General features: G+C 37.2%; 1 protein-coding gene and 1 pseudogene across 7 annotated transcripts in view; both read left to right on the top strand.

Annotated features, from left to right (window-relative positions):
* The first annotated feature begins 270 nt into the window (after window positions 1–270).
* LOC127421642 (cytochrome c, testis-specific-like) lies at window positions 271–1,525 on the top strand (annotated as a pseudogene).
* Window positions 1,526–4,541: 3,016 nt separating this feature from the next.
* The window catches only part of LOC127421441 (oxysterol-binding protein-related protein 3-like), a 33,803-nt gene continuing 11,882 nt past the window's right edge, over window positions 4,542–26,462 (top strand). Inside the window, exons 1-13 of one of the 7 annotated variants that reach the window (XR_007893992.1) lie at window positions 4,542–4,710; window positions 16,499–16,639; window positions 19,959–20,075; window positions 20,560–20,613; window positions 20,740–20,853; window positions 21,214–21,342; window positions 21,896–21,980; window positions 23,860–23,963; window positions 24,072–24,155; window positions 24,274–24,424; window positions 25,507–25,592; window positions 25,978–26,115; window positions 26,318–26,411. Coding sequence is in view for 5 of the 7 variants with exons in the window: in XM_051664487.1 (XP_051520447.1) it covers window positions 16,514–16,639; window positions 19,959–20,075; window positions 20,560–20,613; window positions 20,740–20,853; window positions 21,214–21,342; window positions 21,896–21,980; window positions 23,860–23,963; window positions 24,072–24,155; window positions 24,274–24,424; window positions 25,507–25,592; window positions 25,978–26,115; window positions 26,318–26,411 (1,282 nt within the window). In the remaining 2 variants the exon portion in view is untranslated. The other 6 variants (XR_007893993.1, XM_051664490.1, XM_051664487.1 and 3 more) reach the window with 6 other exon arrangements.

Here is a 26,462-nt window from a genome sequence, read left to right as displayed (position 1 = left end):
TGTGTTGTGATCCACTCTGAAGAGTTGGAAGCCTGCCAGCTGCAGCACAGAGTCCGGTATCAGTCCACACAGCCAACTTTCCATGAAGCACAAAACGGAAAATTAAGAAAAGTCTCTGTTTTTCCCGAACAAGAGCTGAAGTTCATCCAGTTTGTTGCTCAGTGAACGTACGTTAGAGAGGAATATTCCTGGTAACGGTGTGCGAGATCCGCGTCGGCAGAGACGCACGAGTGCGCCGGCACGTTTCCCACTCCTCCGGCGTTTCGCTGAATGTGCAAAGGTGAGGGCACCTTTGACCAGAATGTCCAGTAACTCCACAGATGTGGCGATGAAAGTAGGAAATAAATCTGCAGGAGTTGTGACCCTGATGTTCATGAGCTCTTCTCTAATGAAAGAGTTCCCAGTATTCTGACAAAACACTGTATTTACAAACAAAACAAAGCGCACCAACAAACCGAGGCGGCCATCCGCAGCGCCATCTTAGTGTTTCGTTATGTATCTTAGTTCATCTTATTCATCTTAGTTTTCGCGATGTACCGTCACCTTTTGGATTGAATGTTACATCTTACTATTTTAAACTTTTGAGTGTTCATGTTAGCATGTATTTAATGTCTTTTAATAGAGGAAATTTAAGAGAAAATCATATGCTAATGGTTATGTAGGCATTTAATTACTGTCAAAAAGGTGGTCATGGTCTTCTTTATTATTATTATTAATGGACTTAACATGTAAATGATGTAAGCGTTGAAGATCCTGCACCATCCATCTACTAAATATATTGTGTCTGTTGCCCAGTTAAATATCCTTTCTTTTTGCCAGACTCATCTGTTGTATTTAAGACATTAAAATAGGAGAAGACATAGCCAAAGGAAAGAAGATCTTTGTTCAGAAATGCTCTCAGTGCCACACGGTTGAGGCTGGTGGCAAGCACAAAGTTGGCCTAAACCTACAACAGGCTCTTTGGTCGCAAGACTGGTCAAGCATTTGGTTACTCCTACACACAAGCCAACATGGAGAAGGGTGAGTATGGGCAATAGGGAAAGAGTGATGGAGAGAGAGAGAGAGAGATAGATAGAGCGAGAGATAAGAAAGACAGAGAGAGAGAGAGAGTAGTAGTAGTAGTAGTAGTAGTAGATCTAACTGTGAATGACAAATGGTCACAGAACATTCTTTCAGTTTAGTTCAAGTAGTCTGTATTGCAGGTCTTGACAAGCAGGTATAGTTGCATAGAGAGAATACTTTCAGTGCTATTCTTTCAATTTAACCTTAAGTATATTTTAGACCTCACATTAAAACATATCCATTCTGCACAACAAAGTAACAGTGCACATTAAGTTCACGATTTTAAAATATATAAAAGCATTTGTGTGTTATCTGGGATGAAGACACACTTATGAAGTGTTTAGAGAATCCAAAGAAGTATGTTCCTGGAACCAAGATGATCTTTGCTGGAATCTGAAAGAAGAACAAAAGGGTTGATCTGATAGCATATTTGAAGAAATCCACCACATCCACAACAACTTAAAACATGTTTTCTGCAACACAGTTTAAACACACATACAGACAACTAGGCAATATTTATAAAAGAAACTCACAACCAATCACACTTAGACTGTGGTTAGCGTCACTAAACAAATATAAAAAAAATTATAATAAAAAAAACACATTGACACTTCTGCACCTAACAGTTCTCCATTTCACCACCAGAGTTCACTGTCTACCTAGTAATAATTAATCTCCATTGTTACTGCCAGGTGACTCCTGTTCAATGCTTGTTTGCCTAGTCACATGTTCAGTTTAGGTAAGTAGATGTTTCCAATTGTTGTCATGCTTACATTTTGGAACTTTCTATTGCATGCTTTGTATATTTCAACAAAAAATAAAACAAACAAACAAACAAACAAACAAAAAACTTTATGTCTCCAACCTGAGTTTTCGATGCTTTTGTGGTATTATACATAGCCTATTGAAAAAGCATGTAGGATGCCACTAATTTGCTTATGTAAAACAGGCTGCTATGACAACGTTGCTGGTGCATTACTTTTAAGAAATACAACTCTGAGTTTTATGTCAACTCAATTGAATTAAATCAATTCAATGGGGATTTTTTATTTTATTTATTATTATTATTATTATTTGGGGCATTTTAGAACAAAGACAATTAAAACCAGTGTTTTTATTTTTATTCTTCATATGTATCTCATAAGTGAGTCTCATTTATACAGGCCTACATGTCTATTTCAAAGCTGTTTGAGATGCTGCTCACTAGCTACGCACAATAGCTTCTGCAATCCTGCTAAATTACCAGCAGGTAGAGCCTCTCTGGAAGTATTACAAAAGCTTGGAAGGAAGTTGGGGGGGGGGGGGTTACAGTATGAAGAATTTACATGTTTCCATTGATCATGGTATAAATATTGGGGGGTTGTACTTGCTTCCCCATCCCCATCCCCACTGGAATCTACGCCCCTGCTTATAATATATCTTTTAGACAATCTTTTAAAATTTCCAATAAAATTGTCTAACAGTAATGACAAGAATTATTATTTTAGGCAAGGGGAAAATGGCATATCAAATTCTATTGCTAGGGATTTGACTTAGGCATATTGCAATGCTGTACGTATTGCCCATTGTTAATGGAAAACACTGGTTTCAGCCAAAAAAAAAACATTTACACTATTCTTTACTTTACTTTGAGACTTCCCCCAAAGCTGACAATATGACATAACAAGCTCCATCATGCAAAGCAGCACCCACTACTGTGTTTAAAGTGCTGCCCTTTGGTGCACTGGTCCGTGAATGTGCCTATGTGAGTCCCTTTTAAAACATACTTTAGTCAGACTCAGTGGTTAGGTGTATTCCACAGATGGGAGGATTCCCTCTCTAGGATAGAAGAGTGTTGGCAATAAACTAAAACCTCTGTTGTTAGGGCAACACTGGTATGACATGCAAAGAAGCAGATTTGTCTTGCAACATAACTAAATCATGCTGATGTGGATTGAATGGGAGATGGATTCTCTGTTCTATTCCTTAAACTTCGGTTGTCCTCGGTCACAATGCATCTGTGTAAAAACATCTGCAGCCGCAGACTATGAACATCTATATATTTTTAAGTTAAAAAGCAGTGCAAATGTACTAACAAGGATCTAATTCCACATTCAAGTTATCTTTATAATGTTTTGACCCTGGGGCCTTTTTGCCTAAAATAGCCACTTTTGGCACCATGAACCAAACATACAGTATACAACCTTAAGTCACTAATAAATAGCTATGAAATATAGATGATCAAGGTTTTTCTACCAAAATCTACCATTAGTGAAGTTACGTGTATTCAGTTGACAGTTTATAAAGTTTAAATGCATAAAACAGAATAAATAACAAAGCAAGACAACAATCGTGACTAAATCTATATACATCTGAATTCATCATTTTTATTTGTAGTATTTAAATAACACTAACAATTTGACTCAATTTCTCAGTCAGACACATATCCTTCATGTCTGTGTTGAAGTTTATAGGTTTATAGAGCAACGCAATGAAAATTAAATAATAGCTATCTGGTTCACGGCATGTTTGCATTCAGAGAAATGTGTCAAATCCACTCAGAGTTCAAGTTCGCCATCAGAAATACACCAAAAGTGAGACATCTTTTGGACAAAAGCAAACTCCTGAAGATTGCATTACCTTCTCCTGCTGTCATATAGCAGTTCACAACATATATTTCTAAGGGTATAGAGTTCATAACAAATACCCTTTAGGTTATTTAAATGTCAGATCATTTCAGGTAATTCAGCCTTCTTAAAAATCCCCTGCATATCCATTCAAAGAAAATAATGCAGCAAATGAATAAAACATGCTCACAAATACGCACACAAGAGTGGATAATTGCAACTACTGCAGAGTGTACTGTACTACTACTGTACAGTAAATGATGGAAATTGTCCTTCACATGGAAGCATCCATTAGTTTTAGCAGTATTAGTTACAGATATTTTGTGCAATTTTTAAATTCTGAAATGGATATCTTCCCCCAATGATTGCTCTGAGGTAGTGGAAGGCTTTAAAAAAAATGGAGGTGGGGAAAATCAACAGAACATAACATATTTTATGCAACCACAATTTGGCATGCATTAGTCATGTGATTTGGAACAGACAGACAGACAGACAGACAGACAGATAGATAGATGGACTGCCTGAAGTCAGAATCGTGCACAAATCACTTTGCAAGCAAATACCAAGACAATTAGCTTTAAAAAAAAGCTCATGGTTCCTATGATTATAAGTGTTGTACAACTTCTAACTTCTGTAACTTCTTGTATAAGTGTTGATAAGAATCTATTCAAAAACATTAACATGCATTAATTATGTTAAAATAATTCCTTTACCTGGATTTACCTGAATTACGTAACATTGTGTGGTCTCTCTTTTGCGTGTAAAATTCGTCTTTCGATAGGCTACATGTCACTCTTCACTGCATTTTCATTTGCTTTCTAAACGTCAATCAATGTAAGTCCCCGCCCTGACCGTGCTCACCTCACCGCGGAACTCAAAACACTGCACGAGAGGCTTCTGTAAACTTAAAACCTTTGTCTACTTCCACCTTCCGCGTCACTCTCGGATTACAGTGGCTCGTCAAGGATATTTCGGCTTTGGTAACCTTCCTCGAAGCGAAGTTACCGAATATCTGGCCTCGGCAGGTAGAGGAAGAGGGATGGTGAGTCCGGTGACAGTCACTAGGTACAAAGTATATATGTGCTGATAAGTCGTTTTTTTTTTTTTTTTTTTTTTTTTTTTTTTTTAATTTAATAAATGGACAATCAGTGACACGACGACAGACCAGGCTCGCCACGCTGTCTGAACTTGTCTTGACTATTGCGGTAGGCACTGAGTTTGTGTTAATTTTACGCACGAAAAAATATAAATATGCCTTTTAAGGATCAAAAAGCGCTAGTATGTTATATTTTAAGGGAAGGTCATAAGATTAGGATGGTCGTATTGTAACTGTGATTCATAGTCACTGTTACTCTGCCCCTTTATCATGGAAAACCTTCTTAAGACATTCTCATTCTAACATATATGAAAGTGTGTGTTTTGTGCATCATTTCCAAGGCCCGATCACCAGTCAGCGTTTGTTGTCTGTTTAAATTCCACTGAGAAACCTTAGAAACCTTAAATAAATAATTTTCTTCCACTGTCTACTACAGAATGGATAGACTGACTCAGTGTTTCTCTATACACTGATTTTCCTTTACTAAATCTGTGTCTTGTGTGAGTGTTTCCAGTCGGCTTTGCATTTTGTCTGTTTTAAGAGGTTGAAGGTTTTGTTTTGTGTTGTGTGGTGTCAAATGAGGTGCTGCTGATCAGTGTGGTCAGAGTCTTTGGCGCATCTCGTTGCTGAGGAAACGGAAATTATTCGGAGCACCAGCAGACTTTCATATCGCGCCACAAATGCAAATATTGATGTGTTGCATAACACTATGTAACACAGTTTTTGTTCCTGGGTAGTAAGTGTTATTTCCTAATTGCTTATGCCTCAAAAGTATAGAAAATGTCTATTATTACCCACAAACTTTGCTTTTGTGACCAGGACAGTGATATTTTGAAATGTACCTATTTCCAATGAGAAAACAGGCAAATTTGTGTCTTTTCGTTCACATAAAGTCAGAAAAAAAACAACATATGAATCCAAAATCCTTCTGTATGGTCCGATGAAGACACCGGCTTTGACCTTTGCCTCAGACAGCTTAGGGAAGAAGTCTGGAAGGTACTTGAAGGCTGCCGACTCCTTATCTAGAGCTCTGACAGATTGTTTCATAAGGCCCAATTTGATGTGCAGAGGTGGCATCAGCACCTTCCGGGGGTCCACCAGTGGCTCCCACTTGACGTTGTTTCTCCCCACAAAGAACTCGGTCCGCTGTGGCCAGTCCCGCCTGTGGTAGTGCACCTTGGTGTCCCTGCTGTCCCAAAGGCAAAGATAGCAGGGAAACTTGGTAAAACCACCTTGGAGACCCATCAGGAATGCCACCATTTTGAAGTCTCCTATGACCTCCCAGCCGTACTCATCATACTTAAAGGAGTCCAGCAAGGTCTTGATGCTGTTGTAATCCTCTTTGAGGTGAACCGAGTGAGCCAGGGGAAGAGACGGTTACTTTTTTACCATTATGGACAAGCACGGCTTTGTATATTACTTTAGTATAAATACATGTTAATTTGGATTCATGTTGTTTTTTTCTGACTTTATGTGAATGAAAAGACACACATTCGCCCGTTTTCTCATTGGAAATAGGTAAATTTCAAAATATCACTGTCCTGGTCACAAAAGCAAAGTTTGTGGGGATTAATAGCCATTTTCTATACTTTTGAAGCATAAGCAATTAGGAAATAACACTTACTACCCAGAAAAAAACAACAACAAAAAAAAACCCATCATTTGTACTCTAGTTTGATGTTGTTTTGTTACAACATTAGTAGCCTTTGTCATTTTTTATTTACTCATTTTTAAACAGTGGAGAACATCATCAAACATTTTTCCCTACTTTTACTGTCGTCAGTATTGTTGTGGTTTAGTGGGACCTTCATTGTATGAAGCTAAAGACTTTTGGTGGCTTTAAATTGGTTTAAAATGACTGAAGTGGTTTATGAGCTGCTTTAACAGGTTTTTCCTCAAATGCACAAATGCCATGTGCTCATGTACAAATATAGGCTAATACAAATAAGTGCTTAATGGCTAACAGACTCCAGACTTTCCAAAGTTCATACGTTTTAGTGTATGCGTGCGTATGTGCCCTTGTGTGCAACTGTGCCCAGAGTTTGTCAGTGTCACTTGAAGAGAATCTGTTTGGAGACTTAAAAGAATAGTTCACTAAAAAAAAAAAAATCTGTCATAATTTACTCACCCTCATGTTGTTCCAACCCTAATATAGTAAATACAGAAGTAAAAAAATGTAACGAATATCGTGGTCTGTCTTCTCAACACATTGGCAGTGGATAGTGCGTCACTAAAGGTGCACTCTAGTGATGTCAAATGTACCGGTACTTCGGTAACAAGTCGGTACAAAAATAAGAAAGATAAAATAGTACCAGTGTTTTTGCAGCACCGATAGTACCAAGCACTGACTTAATTTGGCCCCAGCGTGCTGTATGACTGATACACAACTGCTCTCAAATGCTCACACGTTTATTTGAGCATGTGCTCTGTACTCTCATAACTCCAAACTCCACAGAAACATCTGCGCTATGTGTGATATGAGATGACAGAGCAGAGCACTCATCCAATGTGAAGCGCACATCACATGCAAATTATAATATAATTAAATCACAGCAATTGCACTTCAGTGATCACACTGGGCAATGTAGTGAACTGTTTATCTGAACAAGTGAAGCATCCATTGAAAACACATGTCAAAATAAAATTACGCCTGTAATTGAAGAAATTGCAACAGAAATACAGGAGATTACAACTGTATAGTAAAATGTAATATTCAATGTAGTAATAATGAATAATATGTGTAATAGTAATAATAATAATAATAATTAAGCATATATAACAAGCAAGAGTGCTGTTGTACTGAATAAAAGTTTTGTAAAAAAAAAAAAAAAAATGCAATGGTATTGGTACCAACTTCTGAAATTTTGCTGTCGTGACAACACTAGTGCACTCAGTAAAAGTTGTATTCCTGACAAAATGAATAGCAACTTTGAAACATTTAAAATCATGAGCACTCACATAGCGCTCAGTGATATGTAAAAAAATATTTATCGATAATCGCCTTAAAAAATATTGCGATATCCGATTATATCGTTGTCATGAACTCCCTTGTGTTTGTCCCATCAACTTCCCATTATGTTTTGACTATTACACTACACTTCCCATGATGCACCTGTTTGATCTCTCACATCTGTTCCCAATCCTCTCTGATCTTTGTTCCCAGCTGTTCCTTGTTATGTCTTTAGTTTCCATTTGTATATGTAGCCCTCATGTTTCCCTTAGTCTTTGTCAGTTGTTGTTAGTTTGCTTGTTTGTTAGCCTGTTAGCGTATTTGTTATTTTAGCCAGCAATCTGCTGTTATGTTTGTTTTCCCGTTTGCTCCAGTGTTTTAGTTTCATCTTAGTTCCTTAATAAATAGTTCTGCTATTGGATCTACACTCTCTCGTCTCATCCTTCTCAGTCACGTAACAATCGTCAAATCCCCAGCCGAGGGTCGGTGAATATTTTTCCTTTATCGATTTTGCTTTAAAAATTACATACATTTATTGAAACACAAAAAACTTAAAGCCATTTCTAAATTCAAATTGCACTTTAAATGAAACAAAAAAAAGCTATTAAAATAATAAAAGTGATCAAAAAATCTTATATAACCACCTCCCCAAATCCAAACATTTACAGTCTCCAACAGCCCCATTTACCATCAAGCAAGTTTCCGTCAATGACAACAGGTGGAAAATTACTAATAGCCTACAAATTAAGAACTAAAGACAGGGGCCTGGGTAGCTTAGCATGTAAAGACGCTGACTACCACACCTGGAGTCACAAGTTTGAATTCAGGGTGTGCTGAGTGACTCCAGTCAGGCTTTCTAAGCAACCAGTTGGCCTGGTTGCTAGGGTGGGTAGAGTCACGTTGGGTTAACCTCCTCGTGGTCGCTATAATGTGGTTCTCGCTCTCGGTGGGGCATGTGGTGAGTTGTGCGTGGATGCCGCGGAGAATAGCGTGAAGCCTCCACATGCGCTAGGTAGCATGCTCAACAAGCAACGTGATAAGATGCATGGGTTGACGGTCTCAGACACGGAGGCAACTGAGGTTCATCGTCCGCCACCCGGATTGAGGCGAGCCACTACGCCACCACGAGGTTTGGGCATTTCAAATTGGGGAGAAAAGGGGAGGGAAAAAAAAAAGAACTAAAGACAATTACAAATGTAAAGATAATAGTAATAATAATCATAATAAACAAGCCTAATATGTCTCATCACTGTCGCAACTGCTATGTTGATCGGAACTGCACCCAAGAATTTCACACACCATTGCACTTGTGTATATGGCTGTGTGACAATAAAGTGATTTGATTTGATTTAATACATTTTCTTGTGTTCCCAAAATAATGCTGCCAAATGTTTTTATTGCGTTTTGGTTATACAGTTAATGCTGCCTAAAGACAAGAAAATTGAACTAAATTTTAGGTTTAAGGTGAACGTGTCTTGTATTATGTTATGATTTAATCACTTTTGTCTTTGTTTCTTTAATACAAAGATATATATTACTGAACCTGCAGAATTACGTTCACAGTGCGTAAGAGCAAACTTCTCCGTGAAAATAAAGCGAAATAAACTCACGGCCCCTCCTGAGATGATCGGATACCGTTTGCAGCATTCTCATAGATGACATTATTCCTGCAAACAGTTTTCAGCCAAATGAAATGGAGAAAAAAAGAGTGATAACTCTTTACGTGCATGTGTTCCACGAGGCTCACGCTGCACGCCTCTGAACAAACAGCGAATCAGACACAGGCATTGACGGCTTTTATTTTGTCTGTTCTTAAAAATATAATGAAGTGTGTTTCTTCAAGTGTGTATTTGTGACTAACAACATTTCTTGTCATGTGTCACTCTGAGACATCTTATAGGTCGCCCGTCTGTTGCGGGTAGATGAGCAAAATTATTTGCCTATGAAATTCCTGCATTTGAACGAGGAGCTTGCGAACTGGATTCAGCCTCGTCGCATTTGGCAGGTGGTGGGTGCTAGTTTCACACCCTGGGCTATAGTTGAATATATTTGGCGACTTCCCAGATCCATGGTTTTGCCATTTCCCGATATTGTCGTTCATTGTCTGTCAGTGAGTGTTGCAGTCGGCATCGGGATATTTGCAAGATATCGTTGATATCTGATTATGACGTACTTTCGCCCAGCCCTACACTCACATGAGAGGAAGACTCCAGTTGTATCAGTAACCTTAAAAAAGCAGTTTTATTCTACATGGAGAGGGTCCCCTCATGGGGGCTGCCATGTTGGGATCACATGATTAGATGAATACTACTGGCTTTATCTGAGTAACCACCCTGTTATTGGAGACTTTAACTCTTAAAGTAATCATTGCTGACTGTGGTGTGAATAGAGAATTTCTACAATGACATTGGTAACTGAAAACTATTGTTTTTGTATGATGCTGCATCCATGCCCCTAGGTGTCAGTGTAAGTCCAAGATGACATGCATAAAAAAAAGACAGAGTGCACATTTAAAGCTTAAGAAAGCAACCCAAGTTAGCTTAAAAGAAGTCTATCTGGTCGAAGAACACATGTCCTTTGTGTGTTCATGAGCGCTATGAGATGAGCGTTTCCAGTCACTTGCATTGCTTAGCCCTAGGGATGGGATGATATGGTTATCTCATTATGCGGTTTGATATATGGTTCACGATTCAATATAATCGCGATTCTATATAATAACACAGTATCACAGAAAATTGTGTTTATTTGGGAAAATGTTCATTCAAAATGCACATTTTAATTTCTCATCAAAATAAAGTTCTTCAATATACAATAGAAATACTCAAATTTAAAAAAAGAGGTTCTCATATACATATCTCTAAGATGAGATCACAAACAAATTAACCTTCAAAAATAGTGGGCTACATTTAGACTGATCGGGTGCAGAACAAGCAACAGAACTGAACAGAACCTGTCCTGAATGTGATATTTATTTTTTTAATAATTTGTTTGTCATCATTATTGTAAACACATTTTAACTTGTTAAAAATATACAAATTCTACATTCTATCAATTAATTTGATATCAGGAAAATGTTTAAATAATAATGATATGAGCTGTCAATGTTTAAAATAATGTGTACGATTTACAAGTAATTGCATTGAGTTTAGATTCATTTGTATAACTAGCGCTAAAATGGTACTGTCACTTTAAGAGTTCAACATGCATCTCACAGACCTGCTCAGGTGTTCCGGTTTATTTATTAACAAAAGAGAAGTCTTTTTTATCATATCCGTGCTATTTGTGATTACAATTAATATTTTGTTTTACATATTTGACTATAAAGTACAGAAATTATATTAAAAGACACATTATTAAATGAAAATGGAGTGCTTGGATTTCATCATTGAAGGACACACTACACGGAAAGAAATGTTTTAATCGCAAGCACTTTTCAACAAAACAAGGCAATTTTTTTCAGTTATTACTGTACTTAATTTCTAAAAGCTAAATTTAAGCACTTTAAGCTCTTCATGGACCTTGTGCAAACCCTGTAAACAGTGTAGAAAAAGAGTGCAGTAGGGGTAAAATCAAGCGATGGAGAGATTATGATGTTTGACGGTCATTTCATTTATAATCATATGGATAGAAAATAATGTTGCAAATGTCAAAATATCGAGTTTTGCCTCTATGTGGTTTGCCTCGAAACTCGTTATATTGTCCCATCCCTACTTAGCACTAAAAACTGCCAAAGCTCTCGTGTGAAAATGCATTGTGAATGGCTGTCAAGATTTCCAATGAAAAATTACTTACATTTCAGGTTGTTTCTCACCTAAATCTATCATATGCCTTCAGAAGACTTGCAATATGACGCACAAGCCGCACAGACTATTTTTTGTAGTTATTTATAAAAAACATTCCCCTTTGTGTTCCACTTAAGAAAGTCATGTGCCTTTGGAACGACATGAAGGTGAGAAAATTATGACACAATTTGTTTCATTTTTGGATGAACTTTTACTTTCAAGGGGGGTGTTTTTGCTTTCCCACATTTTCATGTTGTTTCTGATGGTATGTTGACACATGAGGTCGTGCAGTCCCTATCTAACCAATGCACTTGTTTATTTTTAGCTTAAATTGCCCCTGTGAGATCATGCTTACTAAATCAGAAAATGTGGTTTAAGGTTCCACTGACATAAAGCATCTTTCGAAGACCTCAAGGGTTACGCTGATTTTTTTTCTTCCGCCTAAAGAAGTTATTGTCTTCCTCTATAAGAACTGAAATGCATCAAGGGACAAGATAAAACCTGTTGATGCTCATTGACCCCACCCATGGGCCTGACTTTACTTTGCTTAAATGAGTTCACATTTACTATGTAGTGTGCTATTCAGAATTGTTCAGAATGTTACATCTGTATAATTTGTCAACATTATTAACTTTTTTTTTTTTACTAGACTATATAGTAAATGTGAACTAATTTAAGCAAAGTGACATCAGTTCGGGGGACACCTCCGATGAGGTTTTATTTGTTATTACTGTAACTTCTTTAAAGCTTCGGTGCCCTTGGTCCCACTGTACAGCCCTCACCCTACAGATCTTTTACTTATGACTAAGTTATGTGGCGTTAATGATTGATAGGCATTATGTATGGTGAATTCTGATATTTTGTGCATACATACACCCACATTCTATGTGTGTTTTTACATACCATAAAAGTCAGGGTCAGAAATGTCAGTTTTCATTGACGTGAACAGGTTCCCTTTTCTTTGTTTGGCCTTACAACTAATTCTGGTCATACTGTGTTAACCTTCAACCTGTTTACATTATAGGTTACTCACCCTCATCAAACAAGACAATTTGTGCTCAATGTCAAACATTAACAGTTTACCATTCTATAACAGAAATCTTGCTCCAACTAGCATTTGTAGACGGATAGTTCCAACTCTAAAATCTGATTGGATGAGCCCCATTCAAAGCTGTTGATACATACACTGTGACCATACATCCATTGCATTCTACATTAATGAGCCAAGTCGATAGAAACCATAAAAAAACCTAGTTATTATTATTGTCATCAACAAATTTAATTAGATCTTAAATATCTGTGTATTTTATCATAGTTCTGTTGTCGCTGTTTTATAAAAGCAACAAGACACTCAAGACTGTGCGTTACAATGATTTTAACAACCTGGTCTCGTAGAATGACGTTATTACACCTACATTTTTTATGTGGCTCGTTGTATATATCACAGCAGTTTCATGGTGAAATCACGAGTAAAACAGCAGATTTTCAGTTCATAAATACATACTTTTTACCCCATTCCTCACTCAGTGCTATCTTAAAACATCAAAAGACTTTTGGCATTAAATTCCATCTGTATCTGCTGTTGTCCACATATGGATTGAAGTGTAAACGTGTTTGTTATTGAAATGTGTTCTGATCTGCTTGTCCGGATGCCGAGGTAGACAGGGATGCATTGTGTTTGGATATCAGTGTAATCTAAACACAATCTAGCCATTTTATCTGCATGTACCAGTCAACGTCACACAAACCCCACCCACTATCGTAACGCCCCCATTTCTCTCTAAAGGCTAATGTCTAATGGCAGGCTAAAGTTTACCTGTCTGTTTCTCCTGTTTGTAAGTGTTCTTTTGTTGCTGTCTTTGCCATTTATTACAATATTTGAATCTCTTTTACACTTGTATAAATGCTGGATAGCAATAAAACTGAGCAATAATGCAGTCTTCTCGATTGTTCTTTCTTACCAGTAAACATTTTATGTCCAGTACCCATCCACAGACGAAATAATGACATGTAACGTGTTCTGTGACTGTCTATAAGTTAGGAAAGAAAAGGGTTAAAGGGAAACCCTGCCTTTGTGCGTTTGCATATCCTCCTGCCTTTCTTTTAAAAAAAGAAAATGTCAATGTCACTTATTTTGGAAGAGCTTCCTTAGACATTTTTTTTAGTATATTGCTGAAGTGATGATTTTATGAGTTTAACACCTGGGTTCTAGCAGCACATTTCAACCAAACTGAGGAAATGTTAATAAACTGAAGTATATATTCACAGCCTTGTATGTCCGGAGAGATCCTGGTGGAATGTTTGTAGTGTGTACAAACTGGGGGATGCAAAACCACAGGAATTCAATTTTCCCTAAACACCAACTTGCACTCCCAAACACGCCCACATACCTCAGTCCAGCGTTGGACAAGTCTGGCAATGCAAACTAAACAAAAATCACACTGGAGTTTGGAAACTATGAGCTGATTGGAGTTCTACTGGTATTTACACATACATGTACTCAAACACTCAAATTAAAGAGAAGCCAGCAAATGACCTTGAATGTTTGGAACAGCTTGTGTGTATATGTATGGAATAACAACGTGTTTATCCTAAAGCTAGAGCAGCTCACATATACAATTGGAGCTTTTGTGTGTGCAGTCTGTCCATTCACCATAATTTTGCCCTGGTGGCTCTAGAATGTCTCTCTCCTTCCATCTATCTATGGGCAAATTCCATTCAAAATTGAGCATCACTTTGCCTAGTACCTCCTCAGTCTGAAGGGCAGACCCCATTGCAAGAAACCCAGCCTGATATCTCATGAAAATTAAGTGACTATGGCGACATTTTTTGCAAAATGACATTACATGTTTCATTACACGTAACGTGGCAGTTCCGAGGTGAAATGTCCACTGTGTGGTGCTAGTTAAATGTTCACCCGAGCAGATGAGGGTTTTTAAAAGATTAGTTCACCCCCAAATGAAACTCCTATCATGATTTACTTACCTTTAAGCCTTTCCACATGTGTATGACTTTCTTTCTAAAGTAGAACTGAAGTGAAGATTTTTATAATTTTGTCCGTAAAATCCATGTATATGGTTGCCAGTTGCTGGCTGTTTGATGGTCCAAAAGGCATATTTAGGGAACGTAAAAGTAATCCACACGACTCCAGTCGATAAATTAATGTCTTATAATGTCTTATATGGGTTTGTGTAAAAAATGAATAGAATATTAAAACTTTATTAACTTTAAAAAATTGCTTACTGCCAGCAGTCGGCGCATCAGGTACATAAGCGCAATGGCACGTTCACGCGAAAAGTCGGAAGCGTGCGCTTTGTATACAACAGAGGAACGAACGTCACATGAGAGTTAGTTAATTTCAAACAGAAATACAGCACTGGATGGAAGCAACAATTTAAAGTTAAAAACATTTTTATTATCGATTTGTTTGTTACACCAACCTGTTTGCTAAAGAAGACATTAATTTATCGACTGGAGTCGTGTGGATTACTTTTATGCTCCCTAAATATGCCTTTTGGACCGTCAAACAGCCAGCAACTGGCACCCATTTACATGGATTTTATGGACAAATTTAGCTGAAATCTGCTTATAAAAATCTTCACTTCAGTTCTGCTGGCTTACATGTTGACTCACATGCTCTTCAGGATTCATAGCTCTCTCTCTCTCTCTTTTTTTTTTTAGGGTTTTAGCAACCTTTTTTTTTTTTTTTTTTTTTTTTTACATTCAGACTTTGGTACTTCTACAGTTTTGGATGTTGCCAATTTAATGGGAGCACACTGAGTTTAAGAGAGAGATGAGGCAAAGAAAAGTAAACAGTTTACATTTTTTCCACATACACAAGCATGCACTAAAATGGGTAAGAGCAAAAGAACAGCATGTCCCAACTTCAGGACATGCATGTCTGTGCAGTCAAAACAGTGTGTTCTGAACACTCTCTCTCTCTCTCTCTCTCTCTGTGTGTGTGTGTGTGTGTGTGTGTGTGTGTGTTCTGTTGCACTCAGATTTAACACTCAAATGTGGCTTGCGTTCACACAGAAGGCTCCTGTGCAATACTTTGGGGGAAAAAAATTCATGGAATCAGTGGCCTGTGTGCATGCAGTTGAAACTAGATATCAAAATAGATAGATATCTAATTAGATATCAAAATGAGACCACACCATAGACTTCTATTGTTTTATAAAGCTAATTCTAATTACTATAGACTAACCCAAACCCTTATCCTAATAGAAATCTTGTAGCATTTAAATTTAAAGTGTAGGCAAAACTTGACAGTTCATACAAAATCTTTTGTTTAAACACTCGCCCTTAACACTTACTTAGTTTACTCATTTTAAATCATGACTTGAACTACGCATAAATAACAAATATTGGCATTATATTCATGCTGTTTAGCCAGAGGGGAACTGGCCCCCCACAGTGAGACTGGTTTCTTCCAAGGTTATTTTTCTCTATTAACCAACATCTTACGGAGTTTTGTGTTCCTTGCCACAGTCGCATTCGGCTTGCTCCCTGGGGTTCTAAATACAATTATTATTTACTTATTTAATTATTTATTTTAAGGAACAATTTGGAAATACATTTTTATCAAACTGCACAATGATGACTCTTTAGAAATGAAAGATATTACAGCTTCATTTTTTGTCAAAACATGATTTTCTGTAAAGCTGCTTTGAAATGTTGTGTTGTGAAAACCGCTGTACGAATAAAAATTACTTGACTAAAATAATGTTTTTGAATTGAAAACAAACCAGATGAATGCTCTTTTTCATTTACAGGATGAGGCAAAGCAAGTATTGTATGTAATAACACTATACATGTAATGCAATGCTTTAAGATTTCACTAAAGTGCAGCCTTTTACTTTTCTCCTGTTTTGTCTGCCTCAAAGCTCTTTTGCACTTTTTTTCAGTGTCTCTTTCGCCCTCTGCTGGCCATTTGATGTACAATAATGTGGATTTTGTGGTAATATTGTGTTGAGTGATTTGTCTGTTTTTCTCTCCACAGTAAGTTAATTGCAAGATGAGTTCAGAAGAGCAAAATGGACCGGTGTCTCCGAGGATGACATCACCCATGCCCACCTCACCAACCATGACATCATTACCTCAAAGGAAAGAGAGTAACTCCTCAGGTGAAGACAATAAGCAGGTAAGACAAACTGCTTCAAATCTTCTTTAATGTGACCTAAGAGAACTCTATTGATGGGTGCTACAAATATGGTCGTGCGTGCTGTTGAATATTTTACTAAATAAATAATGAACACTCAAAAAATGACGGCATTAGCCTTAATTTAATTTGAGAAAGTTTTTACTAGGGATGTGCGGTACAACTAATTTGACTGTCGTTTAAATGGAAGTTTTGTAACCAACTAGTCGACTAGTCTAAAGAGAAACCAACCTTCAGAAAACAGTAAAAAAAAAAAAAAAAAAATTTTTAAATACTTAATCTATTCCAAATCTGATGCTAAATTCCCCTGAAAGGGGCATTTATCTGTGATGTGCTCGCCTTGAATTATGATCATTAAATACATTAAATATAGAACATGACACGCATTCACCGAATCAACGTTAGCAAATATTTAATAGACATATTTAATTGCTTTTATTGAAAATGAATATAAATAGTGCAGGATAAATGGAACAACCCTAAAAGACTGTTCTAAATGGAAATCATCAAGTAAAAGTTACTTAACATATTAAAACAGTCAGGACATTGTTGAAAATAATTAACAGGTAGACAAAGCCAAATCTATGAGAGAGAAAAAAAAAATGCGCTGAAAATTTGCGCGTATATCACGATGTGCAGTCGTGCATTAGCCATTGATCTAATATGACAGCTGTTCGGTAAAGAACGTTAAACAATAACAGTGATGATGTAAAAAAAAAGTAGTTATAGGATAGAAAAAATAGGCCTGTGATGTAGCCTACAATAAACCTAATGTACTCTAAACATGACGTGCGCACAAAATAAAAGATAGTTTAACATGTTAAGCAGTCGTCACCTCGTTGAAAATAGCCTTCTTAATGTAAAGAAGACTCAAATGTGAAAACATCCTTAGGGACTTTCAAACATTTGGAAAGCCGATTCCCGCACCACCGAAGTGATTTCATAACTACTTTGCAGAGTTTTCTTGTCTAGCGAGAAGACATTTTTCTGCGCGCGCCTCGAGTGAGAGAGGGAAGACGCACACGCAGCCTGAGGTGAAATTAAACTCTAAATCTGCTCCAGAAATCCTCTTTTTTTAAATAATATTTGTATTATTAATTCTATTTAAAATATGTAACATTAATATGACAGTAATTTAAGTGCAGCCTCTGTAAAAATATAAAGCCAAATGTAAATGTGTAAAAATAATGATCAGTTTAATGGGGGGAAATATTAACCGAATAATAATTCCAGTGTCGACTAGCAGCATCAGAACCGTTTAGTCGACTAGTCTCGCACATCCCTAGTTTTTACACACAATTTAATTTAATTAATTCAAATTAAGTCAGTTTAATTGAGCCAACATAATTTAGTTAAATTAGGTCAATTCATTGTACTTTAGTAGTTTTACCTCAACATTGTTAGGTTTGTCAAACTCAATTTTCTTATGTAAACTTAATTTATTTTATTCCTCATTACTACATTCCAGGCAAGCAAGTGTAAGGACAGTCAAATGGTTGCACTGTCAATTTGATAGCAGCTGCTTATGGAGCTATTTGAATCAAGAATCACTTGAAAGTGAAATTCCATCCTCAACCTAAGCACAAATGACAATCTTCACCACAATGGTAACCCCCAAAATTCCAGCCTAACAGAAACATTTTAAACACCAATATAATAGAACATTAAAAAAATGTTTCTCATCTTGCTCAAACATGCATAAAATATCACTTAATTTCAATATTTGTTCACCCCATCTAGTCCCATGCAAAGCATGTTGGGAAATGGAAATCTCCTGCCATTTTCATTAATGCTTCAAAAAGTATTAATGTAGTTCCAACTCAAATGGATTAAGTAAACTTAAATTTTTACAAATTTAATTGGATGTAATGCAGTGAAATCAAGTTGAGACAAAATGTTCTAGAATTGTTTTTTTAGTTTAATGAATTTTTTTTTTTTTGAGTGTATGAATTTAATTGCATTATAGAGCGAAATAATAAACCAAGTGGCGGCTACATACAAATGATGCTAGACCTGCAAAACTAACTTTTCCTTTATATACACCGATCAGCCACAACATTAAAACCACCTGCCTAATATTGTGTGGGTCCCCCCCATGCCGCCAAAACAGCGCCAACCCTCATCTCATAATAGCATTCTGAGTTGTTCTCACCAAAATTGTACAGAGCGGTTATCTGAGCTACCGTAGACTTTGGGCGTTTTCCAAACGGCATTTTTGCGCCCTTGAAGGGCACTTCGAGAAGGATTGTTCCAAACAAAAAGTAAGAAAGTAAATTTTTTCACAAAGGGCCCTGTCACAAGACTTTTAGTGACAGCTACATTCAAACTGTAATGTCATGCTCCCTTCAGAGTGCCCACATCAAGAGCTTCATCTTTTGTAGCGAGTAGGGAATAGGGATGATCACTTTAGACTGGAATGGAATCTTTGTAAGTTCGAACCAGTCTGGCCATTCTCTGTTGACCTCTCTCATCAACAACGTATTTACGTCCACAGAACTGCCACTCACGGGATGTTTTTTGTTTTTGGCACCATTCTGAGTAAATTCTAGAGACTGTTGTGCGTGAAAACCCCAGGAGATCAGCAGTTACAGAAATACTCAAACCAACCCGTCTGGCACCAACAATCATCCCACAGTCCAAATCACTGAGATCAAATTTTTCCCCATTCTGATGGTTGATGTGAACATTAACTGATGCTCCTGATCCGTATCTGCATGATTTTGTGCACTGCACTGCTGCCACATGATTGGCTGATTAGATAATCGCATGGATGATTGTTGGTGCCAGACAACACAACGGTCTTTATAATTTACTCTGAATGGTGCCTAAAACAAAAAAAACATCCAGTGAGCAGTGAATGTATAAGTCAGTTTCCCTTAAATTCACACAGTGTAGTTCAACAACTTGCTAAAATGTGGCAACTCATGTAATCATCCAATTAGTTAATTTTGAAATGACATGGAGAAAATCTATGGAAAATAGCTTGTGCTTTTCATGTGCTTTGGATCTGCGCCTACGCACACTGCACGCACTCACACCAAGTGACAATTGCGTGCCCCCAGCAATCGCCATAAGCGTTATGTTTTAAAGTATTATCACAATATCACGATATGTAAATTTGCGCGATTTCGATAAATGCAATATATCGTGCAGCCCTAATCCCCTTGCATAGCATAGCGTAAGAGAACTGTTTGCTTTTTAACCTCATGTATTGTCCAATAATCACCACTCTCTGCTCTGACAGCTTTTTAAATGTTACATTTGTGTTTAACACCTTTTCCCCTCTGCTTAATTTCTTTAGGACAACTGGGAGTTGGTTGAGGACTTACGGACCTTGACAGGAAATATTCAGAAGCCTGAGAAGCAAGAGGGTTTGCTGTTGAAAAAGAGGAAGTGGCCAATGAAAGGCTGGCATAAGGTGGTCACATGACACAGAAGCGCTCAAAACCTGTTATTTGTTTGTTTGTTTATTTGTTGCTTTGGACATTTGCTTTTGAGTTGCTGTAATACTGTCAAGCCAATATGAATAATTTTGTCCTTTAAAGAGATAGCTTCCCAAAAATGAAAATTCTGTCATCATTTACGTAACCTCATGTTGTTCCGAACCTGGATGACTTTCTCTCTTCCATGGAACACAGAAGGAGATCATTCACACTCAGTCACCATTCACTTTCATTCCATTAAAAAAATGTTGCAATGAAAGTGGATGGTGACTGAGACTAACATTCTACATCTCCATAGATTGTCATACGGGATAGGAACAAGGTGAGGAAATGATGATAACATTTTCACATTTAGGTGAACTATCCCTAGTATAATGACACTTTAATAAATTTTTCACTTAAAGGTACTGAAAAGGATTTTTCTCATCTTTTAACGCTTCATATGTTTATGTTTAACAGAGATATTTCTTGCTTGAAAGGGGCATCCTTACATATGCCAAGACAGGGACTGATGTGAGTGCACATACCACACACATACTTTCTTTGATGCTTATGTGGTCTGACAAAAACTTGCTTATATCAGCTGAGACACTGTCAGAGATTGCTTTTTCATCCTTTACTGTGTAATTGATTTCTCAGCTGAAGAAGGGAAGGTTACGAGGTCGCATTGATGTTGGTCTCTCTGTCATGGCCATGAAGACGAAGTCAATGTGCATTGACTTGGACACAGAGGACAGTATCTATCACCTCAAGGTATTTACAACACATTAGGAATGTGCAAATCTACATATTTTCACATTATTGTCTGCTGCTCCCACACACCTACAGTACATCTGCTGGGCCACAAATTGTGTTACTCACAATCATATTGAGACAACACAGTCTCACACTCACTCACACACACACACACACACACACTCATTTGCTGTATTTTGCCATTACATTCGCAGGTGAAGTTTCTGGATTTGTTTGAACTTACTCCCACACACCTACAGTACATCTGCTGGGCCACAAATTGTGTAACTCACAATCATATTGAGACAACACAGTCTCACACTCACTCACACACACACACACACACTCCTTTGCTGTATTTTGCCATTACATTTGCAGGTGAAGTCTCTGGATTTGTTTGAACTGTGGGTGATGCAGCTGCGTCATCATCGAACGTTCCGTCAGAACGAGATCGCCATGGAGCCACACGAGCGACAGCTGCAATCTGACCACACCTCCATCAGAAGAGTATTTACCCTCAGTATTTAGAATCCAATCACAATATTTCCTAATAATCAGCCTTTTAGACCCCACATTCCATCAACAGATTTTGAAATAGCTAATAGATTTTAGAAATAAAATCCAGCAAAGCTGTTAAGAAAGCAACAATAATGAGGGATGCACCTGATCATTACTTCATTATGTTATAATAGATATGTTGGCTGATATTGTAAATGTATACTTTTGTGCCTGTTTTTAAACGGCATTAACAGTACAGCTCTAATCTGCAATTTTACGTGCCTCATAAGTTATATCTAACATCAAAATATTTGAATATACAGTATAAAAGATGAAAAACTGTTTAGTACTTTTCAAACCTAGCATAGCTTTAAAAGAGTGTACTGTTTGAATTTGAATAATAATAAATAATAAATAATCCATGTATTTAACAAATATTAATAATCCAAATATGAGCAATAGTATTAATCCCAATAATAGCAATATTAAAAAAAAAATGCTTTAAATACTGTATGTACATATACATTTTGCTGTTTCTCTCCCTATGTCTCTTTATTCTTAGTGCTCCTTTCTCTCCAAGCAGCCTTCAACCCTACTGAGAAATGGCTGGCGCCAAAACTTACAAGAGATGGAAAAGTGCTGTAAAGGTAGCTGAAAAAGTCTGCACTGACTGACACACAGCATTCTCTGATTCCTTGCTCTGCAGTTTGATTTGTCTAATTGAATAGTGTCTGCCTCATAAAGATTTTCGAGGGGTCATTATATTAGTGATGTATCATGATGTTTGTTGGTAAGCTGTCTGCTGCATGACTGTCACCTGTAATAATCATGGCCAAAATACTGTTCATGTCTCAGAGATAGGGATGGTAATCTTAAACAATTTGTTATTCTGGTACTGATTCCTCTTAATGATTCCAGTTCCTTAATGATTTTACTAACAATTATTTTAGTACTTTTGAGAGAAATATTTGGAAATAAGAAATGCAATTCTTATTGAATATACTGCCTTCAGCAGCATGTTACCAAATTTGATTTGAACAAAAGTTTTGCAAAAGGTGTGTTAATGCAGACTTTTTAATTAAGATATTTTATCAATTCATTCATTATCTTAAAATACCACTAATTAAAACAAAACTCATACTGTGTAGGTCTTTAAGTACACATTGCAATATTAACAACCATCCAGTAATTACTCTGATTTAAGTTTCACAAGCCTTAAGTACACATAACACAGCAACAGTTCTTGATTCATTTGGAGTCAGACATGACAAAATAAATGACTCGCGTTTCAGTACATTTTTCATTCACTAAGAAGAACCCGCTGATAAGAGTTATTTGTTCGGGAGGTAACGCTGTATGTTTTTGTGGTGTAGATTAGAAAGATCCGGCTCTTAATTAATTAGTTCGGGAATCGGACTACATTGGTTGCGCTGTATGTTTTGTGCTGTAGATTTAAGCCTTCCTTGGTGCTGACAGTCAGGTTCCACCATTGACCTCACTGGGTCAAACTAACCCGCCATTATTATTTACAACTCAACATCCGAATTTACCAGTTTTCCACAAACAATTGATCATAACTCATTAAGCTACTTATTACAAATTTCCTAGTGCATATTTCAATCATTTTATGTATAGTAAGTCCAATTTTTTTATGCAGGGGGAGAAGGTGTGTGCGTGCAGTTATGAGTATGAATGTAACTTTTGGAACTATACTACCGTTTTGCAGCTTTCTTGCAAGTCTTTAAATTAACCAGGTCAAATTGACCCGGAGGGTCTACAAAGGGACTTTTTTTTATAACTTCCTTTTAAAAGACATAAAATTAGTAATTTTTACATAATCAGGTTCATATCACTCCATAGAGGATGTCATGAAGTTTCAGGCCGAAAAGTTAATGTTCAGTTGATGGAAATCGGTGTTTAAATCTAAAATGGGTCAAATTGACCCGGAAGGTTCTTTTAAGGGTTAAAAGAACCAGTTCAAAAGAACCATTCGTTCGGGAATTGGACTACACTGGTCACTTTGTATGTTTTGCAGTGTAGATTAAAAAAAATGGCTCAAAAGAGTAATTGGTTTGTGAATAGGACTACACTGGTCATGCTGTATGTTTTGTGGTGTACAGTATATTCAAAAGAGCCAGCTCATAAGGGTCATTTGTTTGGGAATCGGACTACACTGGTCACCATATGTTTCGCACTGCTGATTGATAATTGGTATTGCAGTGCTGATGAATGGTAGCGCAGGAAACCCTGTCAGAGTATTTTAGCACTGTGTTCCATCTGCATTGGTGGAAGAATGCTCGTTTGTTAACTGTTAACAAAACCAAAAGTCATGAAAATCAGTCAGTTCCGTTATTTTTTAATATGGAACCAGTTCTGAATAAGAACTGGTTCTCTGTTCTCAACCCTACTCGAGAACATGCAGAGAATGTTTAAGAAAAGCAGAACATGTTTACTAAGCCCTCACTGAATGGAAATATAGAATGGGAGATTGAGCTTTGATTAGTTTTTGTAACTTTCTTTTGTTAGATCTGACAGAGTGTGAGTCCTCTTTGCTGGAATTAAATCTGCTGCTGAAAAATATGGAAGTTCTGCACAGAACGTTCTCAGCACCTGCCATCAACTCACTACAGGTATTGGCATGTGCATGTGTGTGATTGCATGCATTTTTATTGTATGTTAGAATCTGTATTGTCTTCATCAACATTTGTGTCTCTTTGGTGTGCTGTGTGTGACCCCAGACTGAAGGCTCCAAAAAAGAGAAACGAGGACACAGAAAATGGCGATCCAAGAATCATCACAAGGATTCGAAAAACACATTACAGGTACAATGCCTCTAAATCCAAATCTGTTTGCATATAGATACTGTTCTCTCACACAGAACAACAATCTTATGCACTCTCTTATCCACTTGCACTCTGATCTGTGCTATTTTTCTCAAAGATTGCTGACACTTCATCTTCTCGTCTCCACGTGTCGCATCCAAACCTGGTGTATTCAGAGCCAGTTTCTCCAGAGTTGTGCCTGGACAGCCCAGACTCACCTACAGAAGCATCTCGAATGCAGGAGGAGTTTTGTAGGCTTGCTGGCACTGGTGAGTATCTCAAAGCTGAAAACATTCACCTCCAGCATTCTTATATAGAGAATTCAGACAGCTATGTAAACAATATTCATATTCACGATATTCGTGATTCATCTCGGACTTGAACACTAATGACTTAGACTTGAATCATTGAATGCATTCTGAATCGGAGGAGAGGGCTTGTTACAAACTTTAACCACGAACGTCACCCAGAGCAGCTCCTGAAGGGCACGACAGCACGTGAAGATTAACAGCCTCTCATGCTCTCTGATGCGAGCGCCGTCTGCGGAGGCTCGCGCCAAAATCCAGCGAAAATATAAACGAGGTATAAACCTAAAAAAATATAAACTTTGATATTGAGTGCAAGCTGCTCCAGTTTCAACAATCATGTAATGGCAAAATGTTCCTGGTCATTGTGGGTTCATTCATACATGCAAGTGTTAATTGTAAATACAAATAGTACAAGAATACTACATGTGTGGAAATTTGTATTTAATTTTTAGTTTGTTGTTGTTTGTAATTTTTAGAATTTCATAGTTGTGTTTTTTAATCTTGCTCCTGGGGCCCATGTGTTAGTTTGTGGGTTGAGTTTTCCCCCCTGGGGCATATGATTATTTGTATTTTTTTAGATCTTATTTGTTGCTTTGGTAATATTGGGTTAAAATGTTCTTATTTTTAATATGAAATACTGTTATTTTGAATAAACATATCAGTTTGTACACCTTATTATTGTTTGCGCTCCCATTTTCTTATAGCCTACTTGTCATTTGTGACACTATACAATAAATGGCTATTAATTTCTTGATGTCACATTGGAAAAAGATTGTGTGTGTGTGTGTGTGTGTTTGTGTGTGTGTGTTTCTATAAACTTGAAATTTCAACAGCACTGATTTTTTTGCTTATTTTACAACATAGACAAGGACTTGTAACTCTGACATTTACGTAGTTAATGGGGACTCAACTTGGACACAATATTGGTGACTTGGACTCGGACTTGAAACTCGACTTGAACTCGAGATTTAGTGACTTGACTGCAACACTAGTAAACGATGCTGTGGATTGATGCTCACTCTTGTCATTCTCTCTCTTATTAGTTCATTCCACTCTTCGGTCAGCATACACGTCTCTTTTGGCAGAGAGAGACCAAGTCAGAAATACATTGGACAGTATCAGTGAGACGGTATGAATGTGTGTGTGTGTGTGTGTGTGTGTGTGTGTGTGTGTGTGTGTGTGTGTGTGTGTGTGTGTGTGTGTGTGTGTGTGTTTATCTGTAAACCACAGAAAAATGCCACAAATTTATTTTGTCTGTCTGTATCTAAGGCCAGTTGCAAACAAGTATTTATAAAGCAAATAGTTGCTTGGCAACCACAAACAGCCTACAGTTAAAAATAAGAACTCTATTACTTGCCAAAATAATTGCTTATTTTGATCATTATTAATAATCAGTTTGACTAATCATTGCTGTTGCCATAATTTTATAGAAATATTTTATAAATATGTATTAAACACTCAATATCAACAAAGCCATTTCTGACTTTTCCTTTTTGTTCTTTCCCACCAATCAGGATGTCTTTGATGGGCCACGCCCACTACTACAGCAGGTGTCCAGTGAAAGTCGAGGGTCAATCCCAGAATCCCTTCAATCCTCAGAGTTCTTTGATGCTAAAGAGTATCTGCTGTCTGGCAGCTCATCTGAGAATGAGGTCAGATCAAAGAGTCAAGAGGTCAAATTTCAGAGTCCTGCAGTGCAGATGAATCATTTGTCTTTTAATTTTTGCTAAACTATAATGAAAATACTTTTATGAATGAAACAAGAAGAAAATGTGAGACAGTGTGGACTACATTGCAGCGTGTTGTCAGTGTTCTCAGAATGTGACACATGAACTTGAGTTTGTGTGCAACCAGGTGTCGGATGATGACTCGTACGTCAGTGATGTCAGTGACAGCACATCAGTGGAGTTTTGCAGGAATGAGACTGGCAGCGTGCGTGAGAAATTAGGTGAAGCACATGCAAACCCACACTTTTGAACACAAATTTAAAGGAGAAGAA

The sequence above is a fragment of the Myxocyprinus asiaticus genome, chromosome 30, assembly GCF_019703515.2.
Source record: "Myxocyprinus asiaticus isolate MX2 ecotype Aquarium Trade chromosome 30, UBuf_Myxa_2, whole genome shotgun sequence".
NCBI lineage: Eukaryota > Metazoa > Chordata > Actinopteri > Cypriniformes > Catostomidae > Myxocyprinus > Myxocyprinus asiaticus.
This window is presented reverse-complemented; position numbering and strand designations above follow the sequence as displayed.